The 27,405-nt window shown below is 30.9% G+C and overlaps 1 protein-coding gene across 3 annotated transcripts in view; it reads left to right on the top strand.

Moving 5' to 3' along the window:
* Positions 1-27,405, top strand: part of CSMD3 (CUB and Sushi multiple domains 3) — a gene marked incomplete at both ends in the record, with an annotated part of 1,078,626 nt that overhangs the window by 394,577 nt on the left and 656,644 nt on the right. The window contains 2 exons of one of the 3 annotated variants that reach the window (XM_082674966.1): positions 856-1,167; positions 21,941-22,018. The exons of 1 other annotated variant lie outside the window; for it this stretch is intronic. In XM_082674966.1, the coding sequence (XP_082531092.1) occupies positions 856-1,167; positions 21,941-22,018 (390 nt within the window). The remainder of the gene's footprint in view (positions 1-855; positions 1,168-21,940; positions 22,019-27,405) is intronic. One more of the 3 variants, XM_082674967.1, reaches the window with a different exon arrangement.

Genomic DNA, 27,405 nt, shown 5'->3' on the forward strand with positions numbered 1-27,405 from the left:
TAAGAATGTAGAGAATTACTGTGACATGCTTATGAGATATTTGGAAACTTTCAACCTTTTTTTAAAGCTAGTTTTGTATGAATAAAATTTCCATGCTAATAGTTAATTTTCAGTCATTTCTAAATAAAACAATTTAATTTTAACTAGTTGAAAATTGGTTAATCTCAAGTTTTACTTTAAAACTCTGAAAAATATTACCCAACTTCCAAAACAACCTGGTAAATTCTAAAGTATGTATAGCTCACGACATTGAATATTTTATCATGTTGACTGCTTTCTGGCAAATGAGGTTAAGATAGACATTTACATAGAGTAGTTTTTCAGAGCTTCATTTTTTAAAATCATTTTGTTTTCAATTTGGCTTTGATTTTTAAATTCTCCTTTCTTCACTTTTTTGTCTTAAAATAGAAAAATTTGATATTTTTCCCAGAAATCATGAAGTGATATGGCACAGACTATTGAAAGCATACTTCTGAGAAAAGTGTGGTTACATAGTTACCCATTCTGTCAAAACTTGTCACTTGCCAGGCATTTGTTGCTAAAAAACATCTGTAGATAAATAATGAATAAGATTGATTCAGGGCCATGTAAAGGGTTTACTGTTTCACCTTTTTCTCCCTAATGTGTTACAATTAAAATGTGGTATATTTGTGTATAATATCCATTCATAGGTTAATTGATATAGACCAAACGTCAGATCTGGTTACTTCACATTTTAGTGGTGTGTTTGTGTTTTGCCTTTTCATGTTTGATAATACTTAAGATGATAGAGGGAATATAATTTATTAAACTTATCAGAAAAAAAAACAAAATTTAAAAGAAAAAGTTAGCATCTAGTGCTACTGTGTCCCACAGGTTCTTCTCCATTGACCCACACTACCTCCACTGGTGAGTTAGAGGAGCATAACAGGACTACCACTGGTGCTATTGCTGTTGCTAGCACATCTGCAGATGTTACTGTATCCAGTGTTACAGCTGTCACCATCCATAGACTTTCCGAGGAACAGCGAGTGCAAGTAAAGAATATCAGAAATTCAGGTCTGGACCCCAACACATCCAAGGACGAGCTCTCTCCTCATCAAGCAGATATACAAAGTACAAGGAGAAGACCAAGAAATGCTGAACAGATAGAAAGAACTAAAGAGCTTGCAGTTGTTACTCATAGAGGTATTGGATGTTATTTTACTTGTGCCCATTTAGTTACAGCCAAAGCTATATTTTGGTAATGATTCTAATTAGAGAATGAGCTCAAACAGAGCCAAGATGTAGGAAGTGAAAGAAAGAGTTCAAAGTAGCTGAAAAATATAGACAGTAACAGTCAGAACCTGAATAATTTGAAAGTACAAAAATTAGAAAAAAAAACAAATCAAAATGCAGTGCAAATGTTGGAGGGAGGAGGGAGTAAAAATAGAAAGAAAATAATGCATAAAAGATAGTAAAAATAAGTACTAAATACCCATTGCTTATTATATACCACTTATGGTATTGAGATAACATGAAAATAAAAAAGCCATTTTTCTATTAATAAGTGCACATATTTACTGATTGATGATTTATCCTATGTAGTAATTTTCATATTTGCATGAAAAATTTTTTACACAAATGTTAATTTATTATTGAGAAAATAGATAATTTGATTGGGAAAAAAGAAAACATTATGTCTGGTGATTATTTTATATAGCTTATTCTACTGTTTCTGAATTACCTATTGCCTGACCCATATGATTGCACTGAGAACAGATTTCTCATTTTGAAAAGGTAACAGATATTCATTGATATTATGACTCCAAATTTAATATTGCTTAACTTCCTACTTTAATTTTTAGAGATAAAAATACCACAGAGCCAAATCATATATTGGTAATTTTCTAATCAATTAATATAAGCCTATGTTTTACAAAATTAGGAAGTGTAGCAATTTTCTGTTTCTTGGTAGCAGGTTTCATTGAACAGTTTAGGAAAAAAATAGTGTAGTATCAAAAACTAACAAATATATATTGATACATGCATCAGTGGAAATATTAATTAATTGCACATTAATATTTGGAGAACAAAATATCTACTCCAGCTCTATTTCCAACTCATAATCATATATTCTCCAAATATAAGTAATAGAAAACCATTCAAATGCTTAGTACACACTAAGGAGAAAAATCATGACATCTTTACATAAATTGATTGAAAATCATACAGAAATATCTCAGGAGCTCATTTCCATCAGAATTCATACTGAAAGTACTTACTTTGATTCTCTTTAATAAGAAGCTTTCTAAAATGAATTCTTGGGAATTCCCTGGTGGTCCAGTGGTTAGGGCTCCGTGCTTCCACTGCAGGGGTCATGGGTTCAATCCCTGGTCGGGGAACTGAGATCCTGCAAGCCGCGTGGCATGGCCAAAAAAAATAAAAAATAAAATGAATTTTTAGCATGTGATAGTCTCCTTTAAAGGATTAAAATGATATCATCTTGGTTCTCTATTCACTCTCCTACCATGAATATTTCCACTCATGTGAATATAGGGATCATTATCAAATTTATGATTTGCTTAATCAAGTAGATTTTCTTATTACTGGGAAACAAAAAATGTGTAAATATTAATGAAATATCGATTAAGAAAAAAGCCCTTCAATTTAGTATTCTCACTCTCTTCAGAAATTTGCATGAGCTAATTAACATTAACAAACTTTCCTGTATTCATTCTATTACCCACTGAAAAAGAGGCAGGTAATTTTCGGACATAAGTTTATTATTTATCAACTAATGATACAAATGCCGCTTCAGCCAAAGTTTGCCATCAAGTGATTTTGAGAAACTCTGATGCTGCAAATTAAATATTTTGTAGAACTTGAATAAATAATTCAGATTGAAAAAGGAATAAGTAGTTGTCAATTTTTAGATTAAATAATGTGATTTGAAAATTAATCTAAAATTTGAAGTACATTCAGCTAAATTTCAATTAAGCATCAAGATTACATCCTTGGTAAATTCCAAATCAGTGCTCAAATTTTCTCAAGTGTTGTCATAATCTCCCAGTGAGAGATCTCCCAATGCTCTTTTACAGCATTCAGAACATTTAGACCTGTTTCACATATATTCTTTCTAAAATAGTGTTTATGGATATGATATTCATTCAATGCTGCCATCTACCTTCGTCATAAATATTTTTAATCATTGATGTTTAAATTATGTTTACAGAAAACATTTTGAATGTTATATTCATCATTTTTTTAGTGACTTAAATTATTATACTTTCATCAAATCTTTATTTTAATTAAAATTGGTCCTTCTGACTCTTCTTCAGTAACCTGCTATTTCAGTGATTTTAGTTGGCTCATTACCTATTATATTTGACATACAAACTATTAACATTTGGGGAAAAAAATTGTCAATGTTAGAAGTAAAGGAAACCTGTTATCCTATATCTATTATGATTTTTAAAAACCTCAATATACAGCTATATTTTCAGATATAAAACAGTCCTCAAAGACTTTAAGCAGGACCAAATTTCTAAATTAGGATTGGCTGACATGAAAACAGTATTCTTTTTAAGAATAATTTCAGTTCAGCCAGCATGTCTGAAATGCCCACTGAGCTCTGTTCTGTGCGAAATAAGGATAAATATTACATGGTCCCTTCTTTCGAGAGAGTGAGATAGAGTGGAGAACATAGAGAAATCCATCCTGGTGGGACAAGGAAGATTTTGTAAAGCTCATGGCTGAGCAGAGCACTAAAGGAGTTACAGGATGCATGTAGGCAATGAGTCCTTTAATTGACATTTTAGATGAGTCAGTAAAAGTAATACAAAACTAACTTGCTTAATTTTTCTAGATATTTTAGAGAAAAAATAATTCTTGTTTGTCTATTCCATTCTGCACAATGTAGTCAGAATTACCTTTTAAAAATGAAAATCTAGTCACTTCACTCCACTGCTTTAAAGCTTCCACTGTTTTTCCAGTGATCTTGGGAAAAAAGCCGAGACTTGATGATGACCCATGGGAACCTCTGTGATCTGGCTTTTTGCCTATATCTCCAAATTCGTCTCTCTCACAGTCATTCTTTATTTTTTTGGCCAAAAAGAATTTCTTTTAGTTTGTCAAACATACCATGTTCTTTTTTACCTCAAGCCACTCCCATAAGCTATTCTTTCTTCCTTTCAACCAAATCATTCTAATTCTCTTTCCAAGATTTAGCTTAAATTGTTGTAACTAGCGACTTTAAGTTCTGTAAGGTAAGGAGTGGATGGGTCTTGTTCAGGCTGCATTCCCAGTGCCTAGAACAACTTCTGACCCATAGACATATTTAGATAATATTTAGTAAATTGATGAATAAATGTTTACAGTTTCACCAGCTAGAGTATTCACTCAAATGACTTAAAGGCTTAAAATTATATTCTTCAATATAATCAAGTATCCATATATTTCAGTATTAAAGATAGCTATTTTGTTACAGTTATAGAAAGCAGTGTTTTTAATTACTTTGAAAGGCAAAAGTATTCTCATGTACTTAAAATAAAATATTGCTTTTTTATTATATTACCACTTTAAAATTCACAAAATAAAACTAGATATAAATGCCTTGCTTACGCCCTTTTCACATTTATAAAATCAAAGAAAATTTATAAATGAACATAAGCTATAAATTCAATAAATTTCATATGAATAAATATTAATTTAATACAATGGATATTATTTTACTGAAATTAATTACCATCTAAAGCATATATACGATAGAGATTGTAATAGCATAGGTTTGTTTTTATGTCTACAAGTGTGTACAGTTTTGTACTGTGATAATTTGGCATTTTTCATCATGTTTCTCTATTCACACTGCAATTAAACTTTCATTTTTTGAAAGTTTCATTTATGAAACTTTCATTTTTATGATGTCTTTTGATCATTACTAATTCCTAATTTGTCTATTCTCAGTAACTTGAGGTAAAGTGCTTACAGTTTACACTATTACCACTATGAAAACAAAGAAAACAAAGACACTGAAATTGTTCATAGTATTTGGTACTTGTGAGTGTGTAGATTCAAAAATCTATGTATTAATTTATGATTAATTAAACCTTAAATCACTAGTTAATTATAAAATCTGCACAATTAATAAATAATTTGAAAAAAACTTGGAATATTTATCAAAGACATTTTCAATCCCAAGAGGGTACTGTTCCAATTAATTTTTCCTATAGTACTATAGTTAAAACATCAGTAATTCAACTTAAGTTATCCTCTTAAAAGTTTTTTTTCACTTTCTATTTGTTCTTAGTAAAAGAAAACCCTTTCTGTTTTTCTCCATTTAAAAAGGTTCTTTAACGTTGAAATATAAACAAGTAAAAGAGAAAAATACTGATAAATAATGTTGACTTAGCTCTTCTTTAAAAACAGTGTATTAACACTACAGTTTCCTTTATTAGTGCCCAGTAGACTTCAAAATGAAAATTCAGCTTTATTGACTGGATTTTAGTCCACTTTTGTCACCTGCTATGTGTGAGACTCTTTGCAGGTAATGTGAACTATTAGGGTTGAATTTCCCTATCAGTAAAATAGTATCACAGTATTACATTAGGGTTATAGTGAGGATTAAACACAGTATTAGGTACAAATGACAAAAAATTTCAAGTATTTTCTCCCAATGGAAAGGAAAAACCAAATTGTCCACCGTTGCTGGTTAGTTTTGAGGTCAGAGAGCTAGGCTGAGTTTATACTCTGTCCCTTATTAACTATATGATCTTGAGCAATAACTTCAACTCTCAAACCTGCAATTTCTTAGTAACTGAGAATACCTACCTCATAGGTAGTTATGTGAAAAAAATTTAGCACAGTTGCTGGCTTATGTTTAACAAGTAGTAATTGTTATTATTTTTATTATTCACCAAATACGTTTTAACTCTAGCTATGTACATGATATTGTGCTGTATAGTAGAGATATAAAAATGAACAAAGCAGGCTGTGCTATGATGTAGTCTATATAACTTAAAAAAAAAGAGTAATTACAAGCTTATTACGAGAAACACTGCCATAGCAGTTGTTTCGAAATGTTATTGAAGAAAGGAGAGGGACTGACTACCTCTAAGTGTAGAAGTCAAGGAAGGCTGCACAGAAGATATTTGTACAAATTATTGAGAGATGAACAAAAGTTTCAAACTAGTAAATTGTGTTTATATTGCTAAGATGTATAAAAAATGCTTTGAGTAGATAGTGCTGAATAGAAATATGATGAACCTATACCAAAATAAATAAAGTGTTCAACTTTGCTTAAAGGAGTATTTACAGTCATATAAATAAACCTAAAAACAATTGATATTTTTAGCTTATTGATTATACAGATGTTTAAATTAGATAACATAATATCTAATGATATTTTAAATTTTATCAGAATAGTTTATTGCTTTATGATTTCTTTTTGAAATTATTTCTTAATATTTACCTAAAATACCTTTTTCAGCAATCTCTAAACCCCATAGTTTATTATTATAGCCCTAAGAGATTTCAATTCAAAGTTGACTTATAATAGTGGGACATATGTAATATTATTACAAAATTATAAGTAAAGAGTCCTGAATTTCTAGGATTATATCTTTTTAAATGGTCACTTTCAGATCATCTACTACAACAGCATTATTTTTATACAGGAAATTGTGGTCTGGAAGAGCCCATATGAAAACCCAGTCTTCATATTGCTAAACTAGTATTCATTCATCCTTCCATTTACTCATGGTTCAAAAGGGCCTAATGCAAATCCTTTTATTAGGTGATATTAAGGTTAAAGTAATATAGATGACAACCATAGTTGGGTTTTCTTCCTCAAGAGGTTTATACTATTATACTAAGAGGTTATACTATTAAAACAATAGTCATTAAAATGTGTTTTACTCTAGGTAAGTTTTTTAAACATTGTTTTTCTTATATATTGTGGTGGAATGGTATTTCTTTTTTTTCAATATGTAGACAAGTTCTGTCAGCTGTTAATGAGCAGCCATGGTAGTTGCTATTTTCATGTAAAAATGTGAATATATTCTTCTGGAAAAGTTCCCATATACAATTATAATAATTATAAGATCTCTTTTATTGTTCTTCTTAGCAGAAATTTAGATGACTGTATCATCTTGTGGAGTCAAATATGTGTCATAAGCATTTATAGTCATTGCCGCTACTTGTTTTGACATAGTGTAGTCAATTCTTCCATAGTATGTTTAATAGCTAATGATCATATTCATAGGATCAAGCAGGGTTTTAGCTTAGTTTATAAAGTAACATGAAATTATGTTTAACTGAAATTGAATATGATGTAGAGCCCCCCCCCAATGGCAGCATAAAAGAAAACCTACTTTAATTTACCAGTTTGCAAGTAGAACTTTTTATTGTTTTCAGCTTTAAGGTAAGAGTAGTTAATTCAGCATAAATTATTCATTTTAGGTCAGCAATTTTAATTCAGACAAAAGCAGGAATTTTTAAAAATTTTATCTTAAGCAATAGTTTTTCAAGTAAGCTCATCTGAACTTTTTTTTTTTCTTTTTTTTTTTGTGGTACGCGGGCCTCTCACTGCTGTGGTCTCTCCCGTTGCGGAGCACAGGCTCCGGACGCGCAGGCTCAGCGGCCATGGCTCACGGGCCCAGCCGCTCCGTGGCATGTGGGATCTTCCCAGACCGGGGCACGAACCCGTGTCCCCTGCATCGGCAGGCGGACTCTCAACCACTGCGCCAACAGGGAAGCCCTCATCTGAACTTTTAGATTGCCCAACAAAAAAGGGAAAACAATATACTATCAGACTTACATCTACACTAACTACAGTTTATTTCAAAAGTCAGTATTTCAGAAGTGATATGTAAAAATTTTGTTTAAAACACTGGACCATAATATGACAAAAACTCTATTGTGTGGAAGTAGCAGTTCTTGGGTGCCTAGTATGTGCCTGTCATTAATAGGCTATTTGGCCACATGTAGCTATATATTTTAAATCTTTTCAACAATTTGCAAGCAACTAGTACTGTTTTCGAAATTTCTGTTAATACTTTATAGAGTATAAATTTGTAAATTGAAACATTTTTTATTAATCTTCATAAGCAATATCACAGTGAGGAAGTTAGTTTATGGGTGGTTACTTAAGTCTTTGTGGATACAGATATATGTCCATCAGGTATCAGGATTTATTGAACATATTATCTCTGTGCTTAAACGTATGATAAATTCAAAAGAAATTTAAGATATGGTCTCTATTTTCAAAGGAAAATTTGTAGAGATAAGATAATAGAGAAAAATTATTGGTCAATTCTAAGAGAAAGAATTGCTGCAGCATGATATGTGAGTGAGGATGAGTTATAGCTGTCTTTAAACATGTGATGTAATATGTTATATGTAGGAGAGACCAAACCTGTTCTGCCATAGGTTGTAGAACTTAGTGTATGAAAACACAGGAAGGTACAAAATATATAATAGAGAAGACCTTTCTAGCCTTGAATTTTGTTCAAATATAGAATGTGTGCTTCAGAAAACAGTAAATTCCTAAATCACTAATAAGGTATTCAAGCATAGCTTGATGGACAAATTGGGTATTTAGAAAGCATTAAACATCAAAGAGTGTTGAAATTATATGACTGTCACTGTCCCTTATAATCCAAAGTGTATATGAATCTATCCAGAGATCTTGTATATTAATTAATGTATTTATCATCATCATCTATTTTCTCTTGATGTTTGAATTGACGTGGACTTATCTTTATGGTTATCTCATTGTAAAGCTAGTGTTAAAACAACCATAGAAGTGGCTGACACTACCATCAAAAAAGTTAGATTGTCACTCTCCTTATCCCAGTAAATGGAAACTTAGACACATAAACATTTTTCACAGGACCATTGCCACACATTTGCCTTAAATTCCAAAAGCTCTCCATTTGAGGATCCAACTCTAGATTGCCTTTTAGGTAGTGTACAAAACTACAGAGTTATTTTCTTCAAGACTTTCCTTCCTTCCCTCCCTCCCTCCATCCCCTTTCCTTCCCTTCCCTCTCCTCCCCTCCTCTTCCTTTCTGTCCCCTCCCCTCTCCTCCCTCCTTTCTTCCTTTCCTTTCTTTTCTTTATTTTTTTCTGTCTCTATTTTTCCTTTTCTTTCTTTCATTCTGTTTCTTTTCTCCTTTTTATTTCTCCTTCCCTTCCTCCTCCTTTCCTTCTTTTTATCCATCCATCCTTCCTTTCTTCCTTCCTCTCCTTCTCTTCCTTACTTCTTTCCTTCCTTATTGCTGTCTTTATTTGTTTCTTTCTTCAACAAAAGTTCACTGACTGCTTGCAGGTCATATTTTCTTCTAGTTCCTTATTATACAACATTGAACAAAATGGACACTGCTTTTTGAGTTTATATTCAAATAGGGAGAAAAGGACAAGCAAATAAACGAATAATTACCTGATGGTAGCAGAGATGTCAGAGAAAACAACTAGCTAGAAAGAGCTTGAGTTTTTCTTGCAAAAAAGAAAGCCTGAGGTGCCTGGAGTTCAGTGGACAAGAAAGAAAGTGCAGATCAGGTGGGAAACAGGCAGGAACTAGACCATATAGGCTCTGAGGCCTAGGTAAAGAGTTTTATTTTAATGTAAATGAGACAGGAAGCCATTGGTAGGTAGGCTCTATATTATCTAATGTAACTTTTTATAAGATATCATTTTAGCAAGAAATTACATAAATTTTAAGTAGGTAGGAACAGGCAGACAAATTAGTAATGTATACGGAGGTGCAATTAATGATTGATAGAGATTTTAGAGTCTAAGTCTTAGACTATGCTTCTCAAACTTCAGTGTAAACACAATCACCTTGCAGTCTTACTCAGATTCAGGTTGTGACTTGATGGGATTGGGATGAGACCTGAAATTCTGCATTTCTAACAGACTGCAGGTTCTGCTGATATACTGAATAGCAAAAACTTACATAAGGATTATTATGGAGAGAGAGCAGTACATACCAAACAGTACCTGATCTCCATCCATTCTCCATGAGATCTTGTTCTCCACTAGAAGAATCACAATGTTGATAAACTATCTCAGATAATATAGTAAAAGCTAAACTTTAATTCTGTAAGAATGACTCTAATGGTGGGAAATTAATGAGTGGAAAGGATATTTTAGGGCAGATGGATTTTCCAGATCAACCTTAATGACAGTAATTAATTCTGTTAACCCTTAGGAACGACTGAGCAGATTACATTAGTTATGATTTTACTGGAAAAAAATCAATTAATGTATGAATAAATGATAAAAGCATTCCCAAGTCAGATTTTAACTCATTTATTACTTTTAATTTTTACCCTAAATCTACACCTTAAAATGATATTTTTAAAGTGTGTTATTGAATAACAGAAAAAACAAGGTTTTACTTTCCCTTTATTTACCATGTTTCAAATCTTTGAAAGTCTGATAGACAGGAACAAAACATAATGAAAATAAGGATAAAAAATTGATTGCCAAATCAAAAATTTTCATGATTGAATAAATAAGCATTATCTTCTATTTTATATAAATGACGAAATTGCACTTGCCTGCTTGAATTCCCATGTCCTTTATGAGAGTAACTGATGTATTGATTTTCATGCATGTTTATCATAATAACAGAATAGAAAATTTATGACATTTTAAAATTTAATTACATATGATTTTTGTAAGATACTTTCATTTATTAAATGAACTCTTAGACTTTTATGTAAGAACTTTGACATTGTTAAAGTAAACACATATTTAACAGATAGGGAACTGTTAACCTTTAGATGGGTGTACTACATATAAATATTGACTATTGCGTTCTTTGTCAATATCTTGTCCTTTTTTGTTGTTTTTTTCACTGTTCTCTTGACTTTTTTCTTAATCATATTATTTTGTGGAAAATTGTGTTAATGTTGATATTTGTAGCAACTTAAAAATACATGTCCAGAAATGTATCAATTTATGATTTAAATACGTAATTATTTATTGAATATCATCTTCATATTTCATTTTCACATTTCATCACATTTGTGAAATTGTGAAGACATTCATAACAGTAAATATGTTTTTATATTTCTAATTCTTTTACATTTTATTGAATACGTTATTTTTAGGGAGAAAGAAGAGAAAAAATAATATGTTAGAATGTACTCGGTAACAGATTTATGCAATCTTAAAAGGTATTGGATAAAAATACTCCAAATGGCTGAGGATCTTTATGACAATATCAAGCAGTGAAAATTATTTTTTTCACAAATGACGTATCTGCAAATAATCATTTTAACAGTTTTATTTAGTGCTACTCCTTAAGGCGTGCTTTTGAATTATTCCTTTGCAGAGATTTTAACAACTTCTGATGACCCAGTGTTTTTGTTTTCCTTTAAGTAAATCTTAGGAAGCGTATATCTTTTAGCATTAACTGCAGCCATCATCTTGTAACAGTGATCTTATTTCATAAATTGTATTTTTTCAGATTTTCTACCCCACTGTTATGCCCACCAATAATCATTAATCAGACATTTTGATAGCTTATTCTTTATATTAACATATTATTTCTCATTTTTTACAGAATGAGCAAACAAGGGGAAATAATAATAATATGTAGAGCTTAAAAGGGGAGTCTTAACTTTAAAGGACAGAGATGGCAATGGTTTTATGTGTAACTGATTTCCCCAAATGGTTATCAGAGCTAATTATTTTGCCTGTGAATGAGATGATCACAATGTGAGCTTTGTGACTTTTAATATCTTTTTTACTTGTTAAAATATTTTGAAGGGGCTAGACTTCCTATTTGTGCTCAAAGCTCGTGCCAAAGTGGACTCCTCTGCCTTTTGGAGAATGAAAAAATGGTCCTATATTAGAGACATTTTTATCTTGTTCGGACTTATTTCAGGGTATTTTCACCCACTTTTGCAACAAGCTGCTTCCCTTGCATGTAGTTTTCTAGAGCATATGGCTACCCTGCTGTGCACGGAGTGAAATCACATAATTAAGCTTTACAATTTTAGGAAGAGAAGAACCTTCATATATGGCAGAGCAGCATGGTGTTAAGTTTGGGTAGATCATACGGTATATTTTTCTCTTCATATGTAATCGTCATTTGTATTCTAAATCATGGACTATTGTTTTTTAGTGTTGATGTTTGATTGTTTGTTGTTTAAAATAGTCTTCAAATGGCATTTCTTAATAATACCAAATGAGATTAAAGTGTGAGAAATTTCTAAATTGATTTTATCCAGAGTCCAGAGAAGTTAGAAAATTTTCATTTAGTTGGCTTACATCCGGAGAAGGGTGTTGGTGGGGGGTGGCAGTGATCATCAGCTCTCCTGAACTTTACTATTAGAAAGAAATGCAGCCAAAGTTGATTTACTAAAAAGACTGTATGGTAATTTGAGTTTCATCTAGCAGTTGACTTTTGCTACACCTTTTTATTCATCTGTTTATACTTTTAAAATAAGCCTTTAAGAAGCTTCACGCCATGGGATTATGTCTGGCACTATCAGTTAACAATTAATGTTATTCAGTATTCAGTATTAAATTCAGTTAATGAAGCTGGTTCTGCTCCATACTAAAGTAAACCATGCTTAAAATCAGATCTTATTGACTACTTAAATTTATCTATTATTAGCATTGCATTAAAAAAAATGAGGATAGGGTATACTAATCCAATCTATTTGTGATTTCCCAGGGCATACACTTGGGAGTTCTGATTGGATATATGGCATGCTGTTATTCATAGTCAGGTGGTGGTGTAGTTGCTAGAATGGGTGTAGTTCAAAGTCAAATGAGTGAATATATTTTAGTAGTGTATGTATTGGGCAATCTACAGAAAGGAGGGAAATAATCTCATTTTGAGTGGCTATTTTGTGGTTTAAATAAGACAGTAGGCAGAGTACCTATGCTTTAGACACACAACCAATAAATGATACTGTCCCCTTCTTGAGTCTTTACAAGAAGAAAATATGCTATAGTTACATAAAAATTTTATTGGGTAAAGATAGGTGAACAAATTAAGGAAATGATCAGCACAGAGTTTTAAATTTCTTACATAGCTTATTTCCTTAGAAATAAAATATATAGTCTAATGCAATATTGATAGAGAATTATGGAAACAACTGATATATACAGCTGTATTTAGCTCTGTTCATATAGATCTCATGTTTAAGTTGTTACTAAAATAATGTGCAACATCCAGTTTATCTTGGGTTTCTGTTAGTCCCACATTTTTTTTTTCCTTGCCAGTTTTACCCTTGTTTCAATTACTCTCCAACCTCAAGACAGCCAACTCACTATCTCCTCTCTCCTTGTGAATTCCTGTGCTTCTTGAGGAGATAATTGCTAGAAAAGAACATAAGATGTGTGATCTAGATTTCAAAATATTCCCTAGGAAACAAGTAAGCAACCAATGGTAGAATGATGAGCAACAACCATCCCTATTTCTACTTAGATATTATCTGTTTAAGTATGTGAGTCATTATAGACAACTTAAGAGATGGTGTTTAATATAGTATCTGAAAAATCAAATTTCTAATGATTTTCTTGTGCCAGTGGTATATCAATTAGTGTCCTTTGGGAAACAGTTGAACATGGGCTAATTCAAGGAAGGTTTACTTACAAAGGGATTATTTCTAAATGAGCTGATGTAAAGGAACCACAAGGGATCATGCAGCTAGGGTAGTAGCAGCTGGGCTGTCACCTTTCCAACCAACTGGGATAAGGGAGGGGAGAGATGTTGGACAGAGAGAAATGTATATGTCTGGCATGAAAGGACTGGTAGCCTTCAGTTAAGGGCACATTTCCAGTCAACATAATGGGAGGGACCCTGCAGGATAATCCCGATCTTACTTTCCTCCCTCCCTCCATCCTCCTGCTGGAATTCTCCAGAGGATCAGAGAGTCTGTTCATAGAGTCTAGAGCATCTCAACTTAAATGTTCATAAGAATCACGTAGTGGTCTTGTTAAACTGTAATTTTTAATTCATTAAGTCTGGGATGGGGCTTGATAATATGCTTTTCTAACAAGTTCCTAGGTGATGCCAGTGCTGCTAGTGTAATGCCACAGTTTGTGTAGCAGGATGTAGCCTACGCAGATCAACCTCTGTACAAAGAACAAGGAGGAGAATAGGTCTGGAAAGGCGTGTGGACAATATAGTTGGGCTATGAGGAAAACATAGATGGATTATGATGAGAGTGCTTTGCTGTCTTCAATAGCCATGAATTTAGCAGCATAACCCTGTATCAGATACACTGTCAGAGTCCATCTATGCTTATTTAAAACAATCCAGGTAGTGATACCAAGCCTTCATGAAAAACTTGGATAAAATATAATAATCTGAAATCAGAAGGATGAAGGAATATTGTTACTTATTAAAGTAATAACATTTTCTGGATGTTATATTTAAAATTATTCAGTGTTCTTAAATTTGTAATGGAAGAATATATTCCACTGCCGTCAGTCATGATACTCATGAACCGTGGTCACTCTTATTCAAGCAGTTGGCTTCTTTCCCAATTAGTCTCGTATTGGAAGGCATTACATTGTAGATAAGTGATCTGTGACATTGTGCATAAAACAAATATGTGACATAAAATTACCTCATTTATTTTGAATTAGAAAACATTATAAACTTGCAGGTATATTTTTGTTCTTGAGGTCATTTGAGAAGTTTTGCCTAATCTTCATGTTCTCTAAGGCATTCATGTGAAAGTGAGAGTCATTCTAATCATAAAAAAAAAGAAAAATTGAGTATTATCATTTTTCATGTTACACTTTATAGTAAAATTATATTTGGTAAAATTAATTAGTGAAAAGAGAACAGAAATTAAAATAAAACAAGCATGAAATAATTACCATTCAAAAAATATGAGCTATCAAAACAAAAAAGGACATAAGAAAATGATTGAATTGAGTGGATCTTAATATTTAACTGCAGGACTAAAGATGATTAAAAATAGTTCATTTGAAGCTGTCAGAAAATGAGGATTGAAATTTCATTAAATTGATGACTGAGACAGTTTTAAAAGTGTTGAAAGTATTCGTGAACCATACCAATGGTAACTCTTCCCATATGGTGACTTTTAATATGCCAATTATAAGAATCCCTAAAGAGAATATATAAAATTCCACATTTTTCTTATAATCCTGACATTTTACTGCACACCATAACTGTAAGACCTGTTACGCCAAGCATTGCTGGTGCATCTGCTGGTACCTACGTAAGTGTTATGGATTTCTGAAGTTGTTCCATTTCTGGAAGGGAAGAAAGCCCACATACAGAATTTAGCATCTTTATTCATTAGCATCTACTGTCTCTTAAATAAAAAATAACAAAATTAATTCAATCTAGAAGACCTGTGAAAATTAACAAATTGATTTTATAAAATATGATGTCTCCTTTTCACACTTGCAACTCTGTTCAGTTTTCCAAGTAAAAATTTTAGACTTATTCCTTAGTCTGAAGTGGTTGAAAAGTAAGATTTCAAAGATTTGGGGTCTAGGCTGGTCTTGTTACAACTTTGAGATGTTATAACCTTAGAATCCTCTTTTGTAAAAGTGCAAATGGGCCTGTTACAAGAACACCTTAAAGTATGCTGAATAACGACACGTGTTCATATAAACTAATATGATTATATATGTGTGTGTGTGTGTGTGTGTGTGTGTTTCTATACATTTATACTAAATTTACTGTCTTGACCAAAGAATTTGGGGAGGTTTATAACTTTATATAAAAAATAAAATTTAAGTTGGAAATCCAGGGAGAGTTTATGAATTTGTATAACATCCCTACACAGTGAAAAAGACATAACACAAAGTAGTTGAAAAATTTTAGTATAGTGCATCCCCAATTGGAATGACATCTGAAACTGACTAGATCTTAAAATTATAAATAATAATAAAATAACTAACATTTACTGAACTTTTGCCATGTCCTGATTCTTAGAATTTATTTTAGAATTTAAGTATATGGTGCAATGTATAATTGTAAATTTTCTTTCAACTAAAAATAGGGTGTCATATAAATTTTATACTTACATATTCAATATGCAAGAGTAAGTGCTAGCCACAAACTAGCAGGGTAGCATAAGTAGACGTTTAGGACTTAAAAAAATACTGGAGTGTCTAAACCATATTACTTATCTCTAGTGATTTTTAAAAGGCAGAAACATTAGATTTTAGGTAATTATAAAATTGAATATACACCATTTCTTTTAAAATTAATTGGTCTGTCATTTTAAATTTGAGAATATTTTGGATCTTGCATATCCCTAATATATGTCTTTACAAATGAATTTGCAGTGCTGTTGAACATATTTCATTGCACCACTAATTTTCTCATCAAATGAAGGCCAGTATTATTTCTTTTATTTTAACATATTCTAAAATAAAATATTTTTCACAAAGACTCATGAACCACTTACTAATATGCTGTTGAATTTTCTATTATACCTTTTTTTACTGTGTAGTTCAGAAATATGATTTACTTGCAGCATACCTTAATCATTTTCTAAAATTATACTATAGCAACATTTATAAAGCAAATATTCTTTTCTCAGAAATTTGTATCCAGTGGTAACTCTTATATGAAAGATAGTAAAGCAGACACCACAAGAATACTACCTAGTTTTTCCTGGCATCAGTGTAGTTTCTTGATATTTCTTCTTCTAAGGATAATATGGATGGAGTGACCAAATAGCCGCTTCCATGCTAAATATGTTCTGAAGAAGAGTTCTGCCAGTACAGGATGTAGAAAAAAAGTGTTAAATTTTAGTGCCTTTAGGCCTGTGACATGGAGCCACAATTTACTTTCAAACAAACAAAACTTTTCCTCTGAACATAGTAAAATACTTTTAGAATCTCTAAAAACATTTTAATCTTTGAGATAGAATTGAGAATTCGAGAATTCTGATTAATTAGTCTTTTCTGCTTCCTTTGCTCTAAATTCTACACCTAAATACTTATGGGTAAATGAATGAATCTCTTAGGAATGTATAGAGAAGTTAAACAACTTGTTCCATGTCTTGTGGGACTAGAATACAGGTTTCCCAACTCCTGGTCCAGTGAGAGAAATGTCACAAATAACACACTGTGTTTTAACATTATCTAGATCTATATAAAATCCCTTAGCAAGTGATTGATTATATATTCTAATACGCATGTAAATGGATCTACTGTCAATGGTGAGATGTGCCATGTTCTCAAAATGGAACACACACACGCACACATGAGCACACATTAGTTTTAATAACCAAAACAAAAACTGATGAAATTTATTTTATTAGTATAGTTTATTTATTAAGTATAAAGATAAAGATGATACTTAATTCAAAATAAAAAATAGGAATTATATAGATAGCATGATGTCAAAAACAGTTTAAAAGAAGAGAAAGGAATTGTACATTTGAGAAGTTGAAGCAAAAATAACAAAAATAAATCAGTAGGATACAAATGACTTTCTCAAAATAAATTATTTTCCTTTTCTCAGGGACCATCATATTCTCACTTAATTGTAGATTTATAATGCAGCTACTACCACTTGCAAGATAAGTTATTGTCAAAATAAATACAAATTTGGAAGATTAAGATAATAAACAGAATGTCTCATTTGTTTTATTTTTATTGTTGTATTTGAATATAATTTAAGTAGAAAATGAAAGGGCTTTTAGATGTTCTGATAACATTTAATAAATAGTGCCAATGTTTTTCTATAGGAGTCCCATACAAATCTAAAGTAGTTTTTTCCAATGAAAAAAATATTCTGCCCACTAATATTAAACATGTCTGTTTCTTCTTTTTTAAAGATAAATGTTCTGAAAAATTACAGATTTTCACTGTATATATATAGGAGTGAAATAGAATAAAAAAATATTGGTGTGTGACTTTTGAGATTATGTAGTGAAGAGTCTATCAATTTTAAAATAAGGAACTTGAAGCTGGGGAATGTTTTATGACTTTAAGTTTTAGAGGCTGGGTGATAGACAGACCACGTAAAGGTCATGTTTTCTAAGCCTCCAAGTGATGGTTGAATTCCCTTTAGTGCATCTGTGTATTGTGGTCAGTTTCCTAATGTTAAAGAATGGCACCAGCGCTTTGTTCCTACTAACAGAGATTCTTCAACATAAAAATAAATTCATATGCCACCTGTTTCACAAAAAAAGTGTTGACATTTGAAACAAAATCTAGCAATTTATCCATGTATGTGCATATATGATTAATCTTTATAATAAGGCATTGTAATTTAAATAATTTCAATTAAGTGACTTTAGCCAATTAACCTGGAAGTTAGATGACTTTTAATTAAGTGACTTTAGCCAATTAACCTGGAAGTTAGATGAGGTTTATCAGTCACCATCAGTTTTTTGTAAGTTTTTAAAATTCAAATTCTTTTTGAACATAACTGAACAATAATTGATCTGGAAAATAGTACACTTATAATCCTCTACAGTGCTTTAAACTGCTTAAATGAGGATTACAGAAACAAAATGTTTTTCCCTAGTGTCTGGGACTTACAACTAAACAGATGGATTTGATTGTTGGCCTAGTATATTCCTTTCTGCCAGACATTTTCTATATTATAAAGTATTTTCATTATGCTAAGCATGAGTCAAACCAAAAGAGTAATAAACAAAAATGAACAAAATTGTTAGCATGTGAAAAGTGAAAAGCAGAAGAAAATAAAGGAAAGGGATCTTGGCACATATGTCTACATGTCTTGCATTTAATGAAATGTATTAAAAATTTATTAGAACATACATATTTTTATGTATTTAAAATAGCTTTACACATGAAGGTGCTTCATCTTGAACATTCATTCTTTTATCACTTCTTTCCTTCCTAATTCATGATTAACAAAGGAAATCCTCCAAACAAAATACCTTTAGTTAAATCAGAATTTACAATATAGCATATATTCATTCAATCATAGTACTACTTGAGTAAAATAATGTTGCTGCTTTTGAGAAACTCACAGTACAGTGGAAGGAATCGACACAAACAGCACACTGTCTTTTAATATTTATAAAATTATGTAAAATACCACAACATTTTAATATCTTTATGATAAAATAAATTTGACATGCTTATAACTGGAATACACTTGTTACAAAGGTCAGGTTAATTTTATAAATTTTATAAGTTAAATGGGATCACTAGAAGCGCCATTGCTTGATGTCATGTTGGTACTTAATACATATACCTTGTAATACATAATATATGTTTTTATGGCATATATTTGAGAATTAACATTTCACTGATTTATGATTTAGAGCAGCATCTTGCAATTGGTGCTTACAGTATTTGTCCTTTCAATTTATTCAAGAAGAGATATGCTGTATGCTCTTTATATTGAAATTATAAAAATATCTAAAGTATGTGTTTCCTGTTTAACATATTTTAAAGTTTTGGGTGAATTTAAATTTTACATTATTTTCTGTTCACTCCTTTTTATCTCCTAAAATAGTTATTCTCCTGGTTTTCCATCTTCTGCATCTGTATTACAATTATTTATACTTTTCACTTTTCTTCAATTTAAATTGACAAACAGATGCTTTTAAAAAATAAGGTTAGGAGCTTCCCTGGTGGCACAGTGGTTGAGAGTCCGCCTGCCGATGCAGGGGACACGGGTTTGTGCCCCGGTCCAGGAGGATCCCACATGCTGCGGAGTGGCTGGGCCCATGGGCCATGGCCACTGAACCTGCGCGTCCAGAGCGCCTGTGCTCTGCAGCGGGAGAGGCCACAGCAGTGAGAGGCCCGCGTACTGCAAAAAAATAAATAAATAAAAATAAGGTTAGGTCCCTTCAGAACCAGGAAACTGTTTAAAACTTCTTGGTCTCAGATGACATTTTCTTAGCTAGGTATTGTCCCTGACCTCACCAACCAAATAGTCAAATTTAGATATAAGCCCATTACATAAACCTAGTTTATACAAACACACTCACACACACACACACACAGTTGTTTTCAAAATCCTTTATTTCTAGTAACTGAGCTCTTTGACCCTCTGGATTTTTCTTCTTCAATTTTCTCCTTTGGGTTTACAATCTTTTCATTAAAAAAAAAAAATTAAGAATTCCAGATTTGTGTTAAGACTACTATGAAATTTTCCAACCCCTTTGTAATACTTAAAGTCAAATCTTATAATGCAGAGAAAAGTAGAGGTAGAATTCCTACTTATAATTCATGTTTGGATTTGGAGAATCTAGAATTATGCCTCAAAATACAAAATGTAAATTTTGTTAAAAATAATTTTCAGGCAGCAGGAAAATTTACAAGTGGCAGAACTAAATTTAGAGCAGCCAACCAAATACAACAGTAGGACTAAACTTTAGCTTACCTTGGGGGCTGGGGTGTGGAAAAGAATTACAACGAAAAACATAACTTGAGAGAGATGTAGTCATTCTTTCACTGTAAATAAAGGGCCTCAGATAAAGAATCTCAAAATTGTAAAGCAACTGAGCAGTCATCTAGTCCTAGCTACTTATTTTAAGAGAAGAGACAGGTAAAAAGGCAGACTCTTGTCCAAAAATCAACAACCACTAATTGCTAAGAATCAGGTATCTTAAATCCTACTCCAATGATCATTTTCATATTTTTTATATGTACTATGTATAGATAGTTTACAGCTGTGTATTTCAGTAAGCCATAAGACTCTGCCTCTACCTCTCTACTTTTGAAGGTAGTGACAAGAAAAAAATCACCTTAAAATGTTTCAAAGGCAGTAAAATATCCTTAAGTTGCATTAATTGGGTACAATGGCAAGTAAGATTTAGTGAAATGATCATTTTAAACTAAAAAAAATCAGTTTTGCTTTTTTCAAATTCACGAAGTGAACAAAACCTAATTGCCTAAATGTTTCAATTTATCATTTCTACCTATAAACCTCATAAAATGCATTATGTAAAAAATTCAAATTGTAATTGAGGAAGCTAAATATATCCCTTGGAGTCTTGTTCATGTGCTTTTTTTAAAGAAAATAATTGTTATTTAAATATCTCATTAGATCAGATTACGTAACATTTTAAATTAGTGGGGTGAGGTTTTAATTAAATAGTTTTTCTTTATTTCACTTGGTGTCATTAAAATTTTAAATAAAGTAGAAAGTAGTCTTCTGAACTATAGTTTATCCCTTTAAAAATTATATAGCAGCTGTAGTTAATAAAATAATTTATACTTAAAAGGAAATAATACTTTTTTCCTTCATCCAAAATACTTAAAAAACTTTTTAAAATGTTCCAAGTTACTTCATTGAATTTATAAGTTTTTTAAGGCAAATCCAGTCATATCTACTTTAATATAGTACACAGTGAAATATGCCAGCCTCTTCTGATGTTGATTTTTAATATAATAATATCAAAGAGAGTAGCAAGGTATTTTAGATGAAATCCAAAAAGTTATAATTCACTTTCATAAATTTTGTACAATATGGACTGAACATCGATCATTCGCAAGCAATGTGTATGAAAGGAAATGGTTATTGGCAGAAATACTAGAATGTATTTTAAGTTTTTTCAATTATGTCATTTTCTTAAATGTGTCCTAATATTTCAATTAGGCTAAATTACCTTAAAAGTACACTAGTTTATTTTAAAAACCAAGCTCCTTAAATTCATCCCACTTTTATAATGTATCAGTATTTTTATTTTTCTAGTTTAATTCTATAAAATTTGACGAATTCAAATAGTTTATGATAAAGAGTTAATGTTTTGCTCTTCTATAAAAACTGGGTAGTGTTAAAAAGTACCTATACATGTATGCAAGATTCTCCCTATAGTACACTTAAAATCCTTTTATACTGCTTGGTATTTTTACTGCTTAGTGATCAGATTGCTATTTTTTTCTTTATTTTCTTCTGGGTACCCTATATCAGGCTTAAGAAAGCAGTTATTTTAACTTGCATAATTCCATGCTAACAAAATTTGTTAACTTGAATTTCATTTTAAACTTGTGTATCCTGATACATGTTTTTGTTTGTTTTCTTAACTAGTGAAAAAGGCCATAGATTTTAAATCTAGAGGATTTAAATTGTTTCCAGGGAAAGACAACAGCAACAAGTTTTCTATCTGTGAGTGTACTCTTTTTTTTGTTTCTTTCTCTAGTGCAAGAGTGAAGTTTGTGGTGTCTGTGTTGTTTGTGTGTTTTATAAAAATGTTTGTGTATTTACCCAATTAACTGCATTAATATTTATATAACATGCATGATTATTCAATATTTTCTTGTATTTAAATGCATATTGAGTTATTGAGTTATTGTGGTAAACTTTGGAGCTCAGATTATTTCAAAATGTAAAAGAAAAAAACTCTTTAGATCTAGCATGTTGATAGCATTCTAGTTTTCTAATTCTAGTATGTGAGATAAAAAAATGAGTAAAAATCATCAAATTAATGGTTTCTTGTAGGAGTTTTTGTTTGAACGTATCTAAATTTCAACATAATTATTTTTCTAAGGAAAAATTTCTTTAAATAGCAATTTTTCATTTAAGGAAAAATATATTTTAATTTGAGTTAATTTATATAAACACTTAAGTCAGATATTTTATAAATGAATTAACTAGCTAATTAATTTTTGTTTTATTTTGAAAATCTCATGAATTGAACTGAGGTACACATATTTATGTGCTGCCCCAATACACAATTTTGCTTAACATTCAGGGATTTATAGATGATCTGAAGTTCATCCATGAATCTCAGATTAAGGGTCATTGAATTTGAATGTTCATTGTTATATTACCATATATGAACATAAAATAAGATTTATAAGAAAGCTATGCATTTTTTCAATATAAATCAATAGCAGTTTGTAGAAATACCCTGCCTTACTGTTCCTGCAGATACATATTGTAAATTTTAAAAGAAGCCATTCATGACACCACATCTGACTTCTAAAATGCCTTATTGATAATAAATAAGATTAGTTATTTTAAATAAATATTATCTTTTAAGCAAAAATACATTTTTAACATTATTTATTTTTATTCAATTCCAAATCATCTAATGAAATGAGTTTAAAACTATTTCTTAAAAAAATCATTCATTATAGTTATATCAGAAAAGGATTCTACCCACATATTTATTGAGTTGTATTTGTAACAGTAAATGGCACAAATTGAGCAATTACTTCACTTATCAAGAAGCAAACTTGGAGCCTGTTGGTATCAAATATTTTAAAGTGTCCTAATTTTAAAATGTGATTTTTCACATTTTGTTAGATTTGAGAATACGAAACCAAAAATAGCAGATATCAGTAGGAAAATGTCAAATTGGGTTACCTGTTTGGAAAGCATTAAACAGTTCATTTCAAAGTATTTAGCTATATAAGTATGATTTATTGTTATATTTTTAGTGTTAAAACATATTTTTAAAATTGATAACAGTTTTTAGGGAAAATAATCTATAGTATTTTTCATATATTAATTATTTGATACATTTCAGAGAGAAAGATATTTTTCCTATACAAGAAAATATAAACATACAGTTGTTAGGTGAAATTATTCTGACATATCATATTTTATCATGTCAACATGAAGGAAATGATGCAGACTTAAATAATTACGTTTACTACTTTTTTTTCCTAATATTTTGTCTGGCTAATCTATTTATTTTGGAAATCTAAGAAGAATTATGGGCTATCACTTTCTTACCCTTTCCTCATTTTGGTTACACAAATGTTATTTTATATGCTTCATGCTTCAAACTTTCAGATGTCCTGGGAAAATTAGGCTATTTATACTGAAATTAAGATGTATTCAACTCTACATCATCAACAATTATAAATATTACAGTATATATAAATGTATCATAGTAATATGCTGTACACCTAAATCTTACACAATGTTACACATCAAATTTATTCAATAAGAAAAATGTGTATGTAACTTTTTATACTTGGTATATTGTCTTAGTGGGCATACATATTATTTTCATTGTTCTTGTACAGTGGTTATGAGGATGAACAAGAAAGGGAATTTTAGACATAACAGTGTACCTGGGGAAACAAATAAACCCTGATTTTATATATATATATATATATATATATATATATATATATATGTATATATTTAATTTAAAGAATATTTACTTTTAAATTGTCAGGAGTAAAGTTAATGAGACAAAAAGAAAAAAGTTACTCATAAAGCAAAAAATGTTAATTTACTTCATAATTTTAAAATACATTTTACATTTATCTATTACAGCTTATGTAGGAGATAAAATATACTCTTGTGCTTTCTCATGTTTATTTTTATTTATTTATTTATTTATTTTTGCGGTACGTGGGTCTCTCACTGTTGTGGCCTCTCCCGTTGCGGAGCACAGGCTCCAGACGCGCAGGCTCGCAGCCATGGCTCACGGGCCCAGCTGCTCCGCGGCATGTGGGATCCTCTCGGACTGGGGCACAAACCCATGTCCCCTGCATCGGCAGGCAGACTCTGAACCACTGCGCCACCAGGGAAGCCCTCTTATTTTTATTTTTGAATAGAAATAATTCAACTTTCATCAAGGCAGATTATTTATGCCAATTTTTTTTAGCAACAATAACAAGCCAACATTATGTTATTTTCCTACATTTTTTCCTCAAATGTTTAATAGCTAGTTACAAATATATATTTTCTATGGTTGATCACAGAGAAAGTTATAATGCTTTAATTTTTATCATTATTATATATCTGTTATCAAGTAGGCATTTCGGTCTTCATCTCTTTGAATCATTAATTTAACACAGAGCCAAATAATTTTAAAAGGAGACAATTTTTATCTGACATTAAACTTTCAAAGGAAAAAAATAATAATAAAGCTTGTGTTCTTTGAAAAAACTATCGATTCAGTCACTAGAACTTCCAGGAGTGAGCATAATTATGGAGGACATGAGCTACACACATTTCCAAATTGCATCTTCCCTTAATAGCACCTTTAAAGTTTAACTAAGAAACAAATTAATAAGAGATTCAGGAAACTGCAGTAGTGTTCATGGGAAGCATTTGGTTGTTTAAATAGCTAATTCAGATTCTTTTTCCTACTTTGGTATCTGAACTCTATGTAGTCTCTTTCCATCCCTCATTGTTATCAAAGAGAGTAGGTTTGCAAATAAAGGAAAAAATATTTTTAATTTAAAAAATAAAAATAAATTTTTATATTTTAAAATGTTGAATTGAGTGCATTTTATTCTTGCCAACTTTTCTACTAGGCTATTCTAAAATTTTAAGGTGGAATTATAAAGACAATGTGAGCTTTCCATAATGTATTTTTAAAAATTATTTCATCTTCTTCAAGTCCATACTTTGATGCATTCTTATTATACATTCATTGCGCAATTCTATTTGAACTACTTCTCCATGGCAGCGCCATGCTAGACTAAGAAGGTAAAAAGAGTGAATAAGATACAGTCTCAGTTGGCAAGGATCCAGCATTTTATTGGGAAGCTAAATGAGTTATGTGACAACTCTTTGGAGGATATAAAGTTAGTATAAAATTACATTCTGTCCACATTCATGATGTTGGAGTTCAGAACAAGATCCAAAGCATTCTATTTTATAAGGTGGAATAAAATTTTTAAATCTAATATAAAGAAAAATCTAAGATGCTACCAGCTGGATGAGGTAATGTAGAGATGACTTTTAGTAAGATGACTTTCAGGATCTAGGTATTTTTATCTTTAGAGTAGATTATGTGCTATGTAAAATCAGAAGCTTAAGAAACTTGCTTGTAATAACAATATTTTATTTTGATGTTGACTAATTTTACAGTATTTTTAAGCTAGAATATACAATAATATAGTACATTAATTAAAATTCCTATAGCATATTTTATAAGCACATATAATAAATATACTTCAATGTTATAAGAAACGATAATTCATCCAATTTTTTTAATTCTATAAATTCTGCCCTCTCTTTTTGTCACTTATGTGTGGGGAAAAGGATTCATATTGCATTAGTACTAGTAATAATAATAATAATAACATTATTATTATTATTGTCCTTAAAGTTCAGAGCAAAAAGGATATTCCCTGTAGTTATGCTCTTTTCAAGAGGCAAGACCCTGTCCATGTAATTAACTTTTAAAGAGCACGCGTGTTCTTTTTACAAGTTACAAATTGAAAGAAGTAAAAATGATAAATATTTGTCCAGTTGTTTGAATGGCATTACGTAGTGAAAGCAGCTGACTGAATGGATACTAACTTCATTTGAATGTCTTGGCGTCACTATCTATGGGCAGTTATGTAGCATCTAAATATCAGAAAAATAAGAGATTATATACTTTGTTCTTTATTTTTTATTTTAAATTTTTTAATTAAAGAACACTAAATACATGTATCATGCAGCAGCTCTCCCGTTATCTTTACAATTTAAGTTGGGAAATTTTTCACTATTGCAGGTGTCCAAAGACAGCTGTTTAAAGGACACTTTCAAACAGACAAAAGTAATTTGACAATTAAATCATGAGAACTGGGATTAATTAAGTGAACATGGTGAAAGTTATAAATATGGTCTGCATTCTAAGATAAAATATTTGGAAAAGTGTTTTGAATTTTAAGTATTGTTGCCCTTTCTCCTTTCTGAGCTTTCTGTACAGGATGGAGAGCTCAGGGGTTAAGAGTAGAATTTCTTGAATCAGTCTGCCAAGGTTGAAACCTAGACTAAGGCAGAAAGTGGAAATAGGACTTTAGAAATGTGTCTTAACCTCTCTATGCCTCAGTTTCCTCACCTGTAGGAAACATATAATACAAGCAGCTACCCTTCAGATTTGTGTGAAGAGTAAATGAGCTGATACATGTAAAGGGTGTAGATTAATTCCTGACACATAGTACTGTGTCTTAGCTATTGTTAAAATTTATATTAACCTAGGCAATAATGATGATGAAATGGAAAAAATGAAATTTTTTATTATTTTTATTTTCTAATGTATTCACAGACACATCTATTTTTACCTATAATCTGTGTTATAAATTTAGTATAATAGTGTAGAAAGCCTAAGTCATGCCACTTCTTTTTCTTATCTCTATCGTATGTTAAAAAAGTTACACTTTAATAGCATACACTATAATATTTTCAAAAGTCAGTTATAGGATCGTTCTTCCCATAGAAAAAATACTCATTGAAAACAGTGTACAACACATTGTTTTTAATCAACCTACTAGGAAATATTTACTGAGAAGTCATTAGTCATCTAGGCCCTGTGGGAATATTAAAATAATTATGTTTTTCCTTATCTTTATCAAATGTATAATATATTTGTATATATGACTAAGGAATATGAAACTATTAACAGTATGACAAAATAATTAAAAAATTAAATATAAAATTGTTCATGTCATGTAAAAAGAGGGATTAGAAAATCTGGAAAAACATGACAGTGGGACTTGGGGCTTCCCTGATGGCGCAGTGGTTGAGAGTCCGCCTGCTGATGCAGGGGACATGGGTTTGTGCCCCGGTCTGGGAAGATCCCACATGCTGCG

The sequence above is a fragment of the Grampus griseus genome, assembly GCF_964374135.1.
Source record: "Grampus griseus genome assembly, chromosome: 17".
Taxonomy (NCBI): domain Eukaryota; kingdom Metazoa; phylum Chordata; class Mammalia; order Artiodactyla; family Delphinidae; genus Grampus; species Grampus griseus.